The following is an 11,868-nucleotide window of genomic DNA, read 5'->3' as shown; positions in this document are numbered from 1 at the left end:
GGGGTCAGCTACTGCACCGAGTGTCATTCATTTTGTCACGTCTTGATGTGCACGGCCACTCGCTTGCAGTGCACACTCTGCAACTTATTAATATTAACGAAATGTACTTTGTTTTTTTTTGTTAAAGCTAAATACCCCCTCAGTTAAAAAGGAATATTGCAGCATCTTGTGCATCCATAATGAATTGTGCTTCAATGGCAAAAACAAGTCACGGGCTTGTTGCGTTCAGGGGCAGGCTTTTGTGGCTCAGCACTCCGACGGTTCGCGCCTCGTCATCCCGTCCCACCACCATCGGCCACGCGCTGACGTCCGCCATTGTTTGGAATGGCACGATAAGGGCCGGAAAGCTGGCACTCTTTAAAATGCATGAAAGTAAGTCCTGAGGGCAAGTGCAACAAAGCGTGAAGGAGGGAGGAAAGAGACAACGTGATGGAAGGATGGAAAAGAGGGAGAGCGTAATGGAAAGAAAGGAAAAGGGGAAAGCTAATGGCTTGACAGTGATAATCAGGCGTACCGAAATGCACGTCCATTTCACACGGAGTTGAGTTGATGCTGGGAAATTGAATGGAGCAGGTTTTCATTGCTTTTTAGAAGCCAGTGCAGATGTGTGTGTTCACGCGTGCACATTTGTACGCGCTATATGGACCAAGAGGTCTGGTCTCACCCCTGGGCTCACATTTTCACATCATCATTTAGGGCGTATTCTGCAGCCCTCCGTTGGAACTGTGCTTTGGCCTACTTGTGACCTCAAGGCAGATACGTTTGGCTGGTGTGAGCGCTCTGGTGATCGGTACCCTTCCTCTCCTCTGGCTATGTTGGGGTGCGCCGTCGTCCTTTGTGACCACCGCCCGCATAATATGAATCATTACATGGTCATGCAACGGCAAATTGCAGCGGTCGCAAGGGGCACATGCGCATTTAACAAAATGAATGTGATTTATGATAAGCACCACCTTCCACAGTAGACTTTGGAACAAACACCAAAGAAATTCAGAGTTAAAAAAAAAAAAAACCAGTGCAAACCAGTCGCCCACCGTGCGGCCCACTCAAAATACAGTCCTGTAAAAATGAATTACAAATAACAGTGAATAACTGCCACCCTTTCCGCCAGTCATTTACGATTCTGTTAGCGAGAAATTCTTTACAGTGTACACATCAATCTATTAAGATGAAAAAACATCAGCTGACGGGAAAAAAATGAATACCTATCTGAGAGTGTCAATTAAGCTGAGCATTATCTTTTAATTGGGGATGTTTTTCTGTTTTTTTTTTTGCTTTGGAGCTAAATACGACATCTTCAAAATGCTGTAATGGTGATATGTGTATCAGTTCCCCCTGAATATGCAAATATATCTTTGCAGAATCCACGTGACATCCGCAGCGTTGAAGATTCTCCCAAATGGTGCGCGCGCGTTTGTATAAGCCTTTCTACTCACGGGGCGAAGACATTGTTCAGGCAAGAAAAGCCTTTGCAGACAGAAATTTTTCCCTTCTATCGTGGCGCATAGTTGCAAAGCCTTTGCCCTGGAGTCAACGGTAGCGCATTACAAACGGCCGCTTGGATAAATTCTTCTATGCCCTTACTCAGACTGGGTGGGAGTGCCGCCGCGGCCCACCAACTGCAATTGTGTGTGTGTCCTACATGTGCACGGCAGTTGTTCTCATGGGTTGTGGCTTTTTGTGTGCTCCTTCTTTTCCGCTATCTCCCTCTTGCTTCTGCCTCACACCCGCACGCAGCATCATTAGAGCCGCGTCAAATCGGCCACCGCTGTGTGCAATCCAAAGGCAGAGTTTCTCTTCAATGAGGATTTTCCTCCTCAATCCAATACAGCCTGTGAGGGGGGAAATTCATCGCGCGGTAATCGCCACGTACAACAAATTGTTTCCAGGCGACCTCCGATCGAGATAGCCCAGCCTTTTTTAAAAGGCCGAGAGGGTCTTCAATTCTCCGCGCCGTCCCCAGGTTGCCTTGCTTCTTGACTTTCCACCGGCAAATGTAAAACTTCATTAAAGCCAACAAATGGGTCCAATTCTCTCTCCCGGTGTACTCCATTAGCTCCGTTAGTAGAAATTAAGTGCATACATCACTTAGATTTTACAGCGGCGGGCTTGGCCTCGACTCTCAGGGAGAACACACCGGAAGGAAACGGGGTGCAAACAGACTGTCGGAACAATTTCCTCTTTTTCGGGTCTCACTTCATCTGACCTGGCAGCGTGCCCTCTCACGCAGAATAATCGGCGCTAAAGCCATTCTCCTCTTTGCCGCGCCGTCGGAGAGTCGGAGAACAGGAAGCCATTTCCATGTTAATAGGAGCTTTCCCCCTTTTCTTGTCCTCTGCGTCAGTCCATCCTCACTTCCTGCCCGCTGAACACACACACGCGCGGCTCCGCCTTGTTCAGCGGCCCTTGAGCACTGGCTTTTTTTTTTTGCTCCTCGTGCTGCAAAGTTACCTTTCATCCTCAGCCTGTTTACTCCTCTTCTTCCTTTCCCCGACTTGCACTCTCTTTCCTCTGTCGAGCTTGATGAATGGACTTGCCGGACTGAGAGCGGCACACCCCGACGGGATGTTGCGGCCCGCTGCGAGCGGCTTCACGTCGTCGTGTGTGTTTGGCTGACTTTTCTCCCCGTGTATTTGCTTTCGATTCACCGGCCACTGGTGTGCTGTATTTTGTAAAATGCAAAATTCCTTTTTAAAATTTTTTGGGAAACGCTTCATACATTTGCCGTGCCCGCGCAGCTTGGAGGCAACGTCGGCTACGACTGTCCCAAACTTATTATGAATTCAACAATGGGAAGAAGAAGGTGAGGAGACAATCATGTATGCATATAAATGAGTCTGTAGTTGAACGTTTCTGCACCTGCACTTTTTTTTTCCCCCCTCACAATTGTGCCAAGGCTTCCACGTGGTACAACGTTATCAACCCTGCACTTGCAATTAGAGATTTCAGTTCTCAGCAGCCTCATTTTTCTTCAAAGAGAACGCCATTTGAGAGAAAACACACAAAATGACAGAGAGTCGAGGTAGTTAGGAAAATATTTTCACAAACTAATTTAACATGCTAAACCTCGATTTATCTCCATCAATGTATTTCTTTCTCGCATTCTCTGCTACTCACAGCTAGCAAGGCAGCTTCTCGAATATGCGCAAAATGGAAATCATTGCAACGGGGGGGGGGGGGCATTCTAAATGTAGAAAGAAGATTTGGACTTTTCAATGCTCGCCTTTGATCAGAGAGCCATTTCCAATGTATGCCATTTGTATGTTCATTTAATCCTCCGATAGGCAAATTTGATTTTTGCGCCTCGGGACGGCAACATTGCCCTGATAAAGGCATTGTTTTGTCTCCAGAGGAATCCTGCCCCCCCTTCTAATCCGGTCAAATCAGGTGTCGTCTATCCACTTCCTCGAGGTAAAACGGCTCCTTGTGTTAATTGCCTTCGCTTTCTCTCTCGAGTACAATGAGGGAAAATCGAGTGACGCGATCTTACAAAAAGGTTGACAAATTTCCGCTCGCTCTGTTTGCTTGGTTGCATTAGCAAAGAGTCGTGATCATAATGTGGATAACCCAAACCTTCAGGTAATAAGGAATCATTTCCAATAATGATAATTCCTTAATTACGTTTCACGTCTTCAGAGCTAAATTAAGAGCGGTTGAGCAAATGGAAAATAAAAAAAAAAAGCTAATTAAAACCGAGCTTGCTAATAACGGCCTACTTTTAATCCTTTTCGTTTTCTGCGTACACTATTTCCTCATGATATGCATTCATAGCGCATATAAAGTCCGGTCTTTTCCGCTTTAATATAGAACTGAATGACTACTACAAACGTAGTTCTCGAACTGTCTTCATTTCAGTCATTTTCTCTGTCTCAGTAACAGCCCGGCGTTGTATTTTCCCCCCATTCAAGTCTGGCCAAGAATCTCTCGATGGCGTACGTCTCTTCTCCCTTCTCTCAGGTGGAGGCAGAGAGTCGAAACGGTTTTAGCTCACAGACGGTTCTTTCTCCTTTCTTGGCCACATCAGTCACTCAATCAGTCAGCCGTCCTGCCACTTTGTCATTTAGCATCAAGGCGCTCCCGAGCCAGTCATTTTTTTTTTTTTTTGCAAAGCCTCTTAGCCATCCATCCAACCGTTCATCCGGCCGTCCATTCATCAACGCTGGTGAAGGATGGCAATGTGACCAAGAAAAGTGATTCAGACATATAAACTGATTTTACGCCATCCATCATTTTTTTTTTCTTTCCCCACCCACGGTTGGTCGGTTGTTGACATTCGAGCACAATCAATATCAACGGAGCCAAAGTATGATGCAGGGTAACCTCAACGCTCCAACGTAATCTGTTCCCGGAAGCTGGTCAACCTCCATTTTCGAAGGATTTGAAAGCAAGATCTGAGCTTATTTGGGATCATCATTGTTTATTTATTTTTGTTATGTAATATGGGTTGTAAATGAAGTGGGTCTAAACACTGTCGCGTGCAAACACAAGCATCCTTGGACTAATGGACAGGCGGAAGCCCGCTCGATGTTTCATCTTACGGCGACTGACAGCAGAGAAGCGCTCGGTTAACGGCTAATGACATTCGGGTACCTTTCGGCACACGGCAAGATAAATAGCAACAGGCCACGTTTTATATTGCCTCGCTCGGAAAATGGGAAAGAAAAGTGACTCTCTTTTATTATTAAAGCTAATAGCATTGCGATAGAAGTCAATGTCTTCTCCACATTCTCCACGTGCAGAAATGAAATCATGTCTGGGCAGAGAATCGAGTTGTCGTCTCTCATTTGACCGCCCACTCAACACCCAACTCCGATGCCTCAATTGGAGCCGCCGCTGCCCTCCCTGTAGCCACAACACTCTCGTCCATCTTATTGCCCCCCTTCCTTCAAGCCTCCTCCTGGACTCGCCATCAAAGAATGCAGGATTTTAATTTACAACGACTTCCTGTGTATCGAGGTTTTTTTTTTTTGTTTTTTTTTACCGATTCTCCTCTCGTAGCCTTACTTACTCCCTTCCGGTCCACCACAGGAGGGATGTTGGGACTCTTTGGAAGGAAAGCTGATAATTACGACGTCCGGCTTCTTTTCCTGTTCCAGCTTTTTGCGATGCTCTGCCAGTGTGTTTGTGGAAGTGACAACACACTCTCTGTGGATCTGAGTGCAATAGAAGCCACCGTCTCTTGTCATGTCAATAATGTTCCAAATTTGCTATCAGCTCATTCGCCAAAAGGCACGTCATTTCGAGTTGTCTGCTTTTCAGCCCTGCGAATCGGCGTCACTCCCGGATGGGAAGCGAGGCCATGGTGCCGCATCAAATGCCATTGAACTCTGATTCGCTGGCACTGACCCTCCCTTTTGTCAAGTACACTGTGTACAAAAACATTCGCTCCAATAAAGGTTCAACACTTCCTCACGTGTAACAAAGCCATTAAGGCAAAATTAAATCCAGCTCTATCCTGTCTGCAACGACATTCATATACTCGAACAGAAAATCAGCTTCCTCTGTTCAGAAGGCAAATTATGGCCACAGGCGTATTTTCAGCCATTCAACCTGTGTAGCCACATGGGGCAAAGTCATTAATTCCATTTTGCAGAAAGTAAGAATAGTGTGAGTCGAGCAGAAATTACTCAAATGTTATGTCCTTGTTCAGTACTCAGAAATAAGTGAACATATCTGCAGATATCACTTGCGATTACGTCATTAAGAAAAAAAAAAGTTCCCTTTTGTTCCCGCTCAGCAACTCTATAGAGGCTTGAGAAGATGAAGAGAATGCAGATGTTCAGCAATCATGTCATTCGAAATCACTAAAAATGAAGAAACGAATGTAGTTGACAGTCGCAGATGTTACGCAGGCCTTAAGAGGCCTGAAATGACCCAAACACGACTGTCACATTTATTGCTTGGAAACATTTGCAGAGGAAATCCCAAAAGCTCGTTAGCACCGTGGGAAAATTTAGACAACACAAAATTTGATTCTTATTGAGATTTTTCTCAAGCAGCAATTAAAATAATCAAAGCACATAAAAAGATGCTCATTCTCAAATCTATTAATTGATGTGCCGGGATAAACGAGACAGGCATGACGTTGTTTTCTTTTCCATTTCACATATATGAGGCAACGTTTGCTTTTTGTGCTTCAATCGATCCGATTCGCCATTAAATTGCTCATCTGACAGATGAGGTTCCTGCTTCTTGTGTTGACTGCTTGTTCCAATATGCAGAGAGAAAAAAAAAGTAATCTCCGTTTGGTACAGACACAAACGTCAACGCCGCATCTTCCAGAAATCCGGTTCTGCTTATGCTCAGCAAGATACGCTGTTGGTGGAGTTTGTCTGTGAGCCGAATAAAAATCGTCAACATCTAATGCAGATTCAGGATTTTTTTTCTCCTTTTATCCTTCACGATAATTTTTTTTTTTTTTTTTTTTTTTTTTGCTTACATTCTTGTTTAAATATGAGATGACCGTGAATAAAGACATGTTTAGGAATAGCCTCTCTGTATGATGGCTTTTAACGTTGGCTTTAAATGTTTCCTGGAGTGGAAGAACTTGAAAGCCCCAACTTCAATTCCTTTCAACCACTCGGAACAGAGACTGCGACTGCTCGTTTCTGACATCACAAACGCTTTTCTCCATGAACAGACATTGGCCGGGCACACTTCAAAATCTCCCCCAAATTCTCATTTCAGTTTGTCAGCTTAAATACGTCAGCCTGATTGCAACCAAGTGCACATTTTCTTCTGTGTTCATTCGCTGGCACACTTCAAAATCTCCCCCAAATTCTCATTTCAAGTTTGTCAGCTTAAATACGTCAGCCTGATTACAACCAAGTGCACATTTTCTTCTGTGTTCTTTCGCCGCTGTTATGATGACCGGATGCCCCAAAAACGTTGTCCATGTCATGTACAATGCAAGTCCCGGTCCGACTGGAAATGTTGGCACAATTATGTGTGTCAGAAATTTGCATCCATTTCTCAACGAGAGAAAGAGCTACAAAACCTCATTCACGGTTGGGACATTTGCCTTTCAGCTTCAACATCAGCACTTAAAAGCAAACAACGACCACCAAGCGCATCAAACAATAATTCATGCTGGTTTGATATCTCAACAGAAATCCTGATCTTCAAAAGGAATGCGTCCATCTCGGTGCGGGGTCCCATTTACACAGTTTGTCAGATTGTTTGTCGGCCCAGATGATGGTCTTGAAGTGGCCGCTATCTTTTATTCCGTCAAGTCAGTATGTTTTGTGAGACGGCTGTTCTCTCCCGTATTTACAGATGTATTTGACTCGCTCATCTTGAGAGGAAATCGACAGCAACTCTGTTTGAATGATGCGCTCTGTCTTGCGTGTGCATCGTATGTGCTTGCCACATATACAGTCGTCGTGTTTACTACCATTTCATTTTTTTTTTTTTTTAATAGCGCTGTGGAGAGGGAAGTCTCATCACTAAATGACATGTTGAGTCAGTCGGGCGTGTCTTAAGCTCCATGGCAGAGGCTTCGTCGAACCCCTGAGACTGATTCAACGAACCCTGGGGTTCGATCAATCGAACCCGGGTTAATAAGAACCACTGTTATAGAGTGGTGGTAGTTTTTGTTTATGATTCCTGTTTTATGTTCAGGCTTGACGTGAAGCACTTTGTTCCAGCTCTGGCTGCTTTTGTAAATGCTCTCAGAGTCAAATTGAGTGATCTCATCATTTCTTTAAAATGTTGTTTTTTTAAATTATTATTATACTGTAAATTTGGTCGGCAGAAATGACCTTTTTATTAAAATGTCAGTTTGGAGTGTTGAAACGCAAGACTGTCGTTTTCTTTTATCTCTCTAATCCTCCCGAGCATGTAAAAATCAAATGCCGCGTTATCGAAAGAGAATATTAGTGGCGTAAACGTTGACGCGCAGCAGGTGAGAAGCATCCTTTTGAAACACTTCAAAAGCCAAATGAGACGTTTAACTCGTTGGTGTGGTTCTTCATGACGATAGATGGAACAGACACGGCTTCCCTCATTGTATTTCTCCACTTGTCTGCCTCAGGCATGTGGTCCTTCTCCGTATCCGAGCTGGCCGTCCCGGGGGCTGAAATCGGACGGATCTCAGCGAGCGACGCCGACCTGGGCGACAACGCCAAGTTGGAATACACCATCTTGGAGGGGGAGACCGGCGACACGTTCAACATCACAGCGGTGAACCAAGAGGCGCTCATCATACTAAACAAGGTGAGGGAAGGTTGACAGGACATACGTGAAAGTTTGAGATTCCCCTGCTCAATACTCATCATATTGATCAGGGGTCACCAACTCCGGTCCTCCGAGGCACTGATCCTGCATGTTTCCCTCCACCAATAAACCTGGTTGAAATGATCGGCTCATGGGCAAGCTCTGCAGAATAACTATCCTGATCATTTCCTGATGGAGATCTTCTCAGGTTAAATCTAGTGTGTTGTTGACAACACAGTGAAGGCGCTTATTGCAGAGGATGTGTTCCAAATCCACCCGCAATATGTGAAAATAACGACTATTGAGAGAACGCGTTAAAACAATCAATAAGTAAATGAACAATTTTTTTCCCAATAGTTATACCCCACCTACAATAAGCTTTGAGTCAATTTAAACTTATTAAAACACTCAGTAAACAAGCCCGTTATGCAAGCCCATATCGTACGATCTTTGCACATACGCTTGCCTTTAAGAGGCGGGACCGAGTGAGGTGCTTGTGACATCAGCAAGCCTCCATGTGAGTGCCGGAGCGTGATCTGTGGCTAAAAGCAGCTCTTGTGTGGCTGCGCTTGTTGTCTTGATGCGTTTTACTGTTGTCCTTGTGTTTGGTAAACAACCGAAAAGGGCATCGGGGACTATGGGTCTCCTTTCCCACATGTGAGGGTATTACATTGTAAGTATACTACTTTCAACATCCATTTAAAAATATGATGGCTTTAAAAAAAACCCAAAAAAGACAGTGGTCGTGGGGTTGTGAAAGGTGAAAGTGTGAAACTGCAAGTCAATTGTCTGCACTCCACACAATGTTAAAAATGTGAATGAATAAATGCGCAGTGTGCCCCAGGGTGAGGCCGTTGTTTTAAAATTGTAAATACAGTTGGCCCTTTTGGTCCAGATACAGCAAAAAGTCCTCCCATTTAAATAAAAATAATTCCTAATGGGCTCGAAATATGTTAGGACAAGTTAGGGCTGCCTTTCAGCCAGAGTTTCCATTTGGAAGGTTTGTAGCTGCAGAAGCCAAAATGAGAATCTGCTCATTTCATTCTGGGTTCAGCTGGCTAATAGTTCCCCCAAGTGCAATGCGAGATGATGACAATTTTGAACAGTCATTTGCTAAGATGGTTGTCATCCCCGATAATCACATCCTCGTGAAAATGTGCGGCCGCAGCGGTGTGACGAGCGCACTCACCTGCTCGTTCCCATTACTACTTTATTCAAATACGTCGTGCGCATCTGCGTCGGGATGCGGGTCGTCGTCATATACGCATCATATGAAGTGAGCGTTGAGTGGGAGATGGACCGCAAGAGCTTCTCGCGTTCTTTTTCGAGCATCTGCTCAAAAATCCCTCCGACACTTGACACACATAAATATGTTGGCTTCATGCCATCAACCGCGTGTGTGATCACGACGCTATTTTGTACGCAGGGGAACGCGAGCTCGCTGCAAGAGAGGCTGCCCGACGTATCGCCTCGATTACATGTCTACTTTTGTGACGCGATACGTTTCACGTTGGAACGTGTGCCGTGATTATCATGAACCTTTCGTTGGGTGCCAGACAGACAGCTGAAAGTTGTTGCCCCTAAGCCGCTAACCGTGCGCCATACGAGTAATCGCAACATTATGTCGGGTTATTACCGCTCAGTTTTGAATATGTCAGAGGGGCACTCGCTCGAGACGAATGTGCCACCTTGAATTATGACTTTCATTTGCTCTGTGGCAAAGCTCGCAGGTCAATTTATTGTGACATCAAATCAGCCCGCCCCATTAAAACGAGTTGAAAGGCCGTGAATCCGCTCCACTGTCCACAAACCATCGCCATTTTTTCAACCGTTTTTAATAAAGAATATATCATACTGTTTTTTTTTTTTATAGAAGGCTAATAAAACAATAAAGTAGAATTTAAAGAAAGAAACTGGCTTTGTCAAGTGTAATCAGTGTACATACTGTAGTATCCGTTTGTTGAAATGTGTGCCTTGAAGTGATGTAGTCTAGTGAGTGATATCAAGTTCTGTCGTCAGTTGGGTTTGCTGCTTATTTTAGTGTTCGTCCCCCAGTGTGAGTTTTGGCCTATAGCACCTCCTGAGGTTTTTTTCTTTGTATTTGTGCGCTGTTCAGTTTGTTTTTCAAAAAAATGGCACGACTGTGGCTCTCCTTGCTCATGTGCGAGCGCATTATCATACCTTAACTGTATTTTGACTTAAAGGACCTGTGGCATCAAGATGGTTCATTTGTTTTTTTTGTTTTTTACTAACAAGCTCACTCCATGAATTTATTATTCTTATTTTTGCTCAGGAAAAACGACACTGCCATGACTTTGCAATGATCAATCCGTTCTGGAAATAATTTGTTGAATCTGGAGCAACCCTTTTTCATCACCCAAATGGACAGGCTCCCTCCCCAAAGTCGTGGTGTGATGTCAGTCAAAGAACTGGACACAATCAGTACAGTCTAGAGCACTGAATGCACATTGTTTGTCATGGCTCATCATGGCGAAAGTCACAAATGGTCAGGTAAAATGGCACGACTGTGGCTCTCCTTGCTCATGTGCAAGGGCATTATTATACCTTAATACAGTCTAGAACACTGAATGCACAGTTTGTCATGGCTCATCATGGCGAAAGTGACAAATGGTCAGGCCATGAAAACAGAAAGCTATTCATGACACATTTCTAAATAGAACATGTATTTTTATTGGGATTTCATTGAGCTATCAATGAGATACACGGTTTCCCACTCACTAACACGAGATATTTTCAGTTTTTGGAATGTAAATAGAAAGTGCATAGCTAATATGAAATCCATGTGATATTCCTTTGAAATGACTCAGCTCAGTTCAGTAGGATTGCTGGGGAAAAAAAAAAAAAAACACCAATCCAAACTCTGAGGTTTTTGCAGAACAGGATTGTTTTCTACAAATCTCCTTTGAAGTGAAGCCGAGCGTTGGGGAGAGAGAGGGCGGGTACAGTGAGATGTGCTACGAGAAAGAAATTGAAAGTTAGGCCCAGAGACTGATGAGAAAGGAAAGGGATGAATAAAAGTAGAGAAGATGAGAGGGTTGAGGGAGGGAAGCTGAAATGAGGTCCTGTGAAGCACTGACAGGACCGAGTGCCATAACAAGGAGGTAGGAGTTCGATAAAACCAGAGAGAGATGAGTAAAGATGGACGGCCAAGAAGAATAACCACAACGTGAAACGCGGCGCGAGAGAAACGTTCTCTCTGATCAAATGACCTCGACAATCAGGTGCATTGACAGCGGCAAAAGGCGAAAACCTGATGGAATCTCTTGAGAGGAGCCGACGAAAATTGCACATAAGAATGGGATCAAAAGTAGCCTTGTCTGCCACTAAATTCAGCGAACGAGCAAGAGAACTAAATCACACACCCACACCCACCTACACACGCACACACATCCCATCCCGAACCTCCAACAAAAGCACAAGAAGCCTGATAAGATTTTATTTTGAAACAGATTGTGCATGTTTTTTCTGTGTTGATTTAAGTTCGGGCAATAATGAGCACTCAGGAGGCCGAAATGGATTTTAACAGGGGAGAATGCGATAGGATCTGTGTGCCCTCAAACCTCCCCAGAGTAGGAAGGACTTCCCAGCGAAACAATTTGTGTCACCGTCAAGTTGGCCTTGACCCCCCGCTTG

At 44.4% G+C, this 11,868-nt stretch overlaps 1 protein-coding gene across 5 annotated transcripts in view; it reads left to right on the top strand.

Moving 5' to 3' along the window:
• Positions 1–11,868, top strand: part of cdh24b (cadherin 24, type 2b) — a 120,925-nt gene that overhangs the window by 84,428 nt on the left and 24,629 nt on the right. For all 5 annotated transcript variants that reach the window (XM_019864835.1, XM_019864831.1, XM_019864832.1 and 2 more), the window contains exon 7: positions 8,033–8,214. In XM_019864835.1, coding sequence (XP_019720394.1) covers positions 8,033–8,214 — 182 coding nt within the window. The remainder of the gene's footprint in view (positions 1–8,032; positions 8,215–11,868) is intronic.

The sequence above is a fragment of the Hippocampus comes genome, unplaced genomic scaffold, assembly GCF_001891065.2.
Source record: "Hippocampus comes isolate QL1 unplaced genomic scaffold, H_comes_QL1_v1.1 scaffold285, whole genome shotgun sequence".
Classification (NCBI taxonomy): Eukaryota; Metazoa; Chordata; class Actinopteri; order Syngnathiformes; family Syngnathidae; genus Hippocampus; species Hippocampus comes.
Note: the sequence above shows the minus strand (reverse complement) of the source record. Positions and strands in the feature narration are given on the sequence as shown.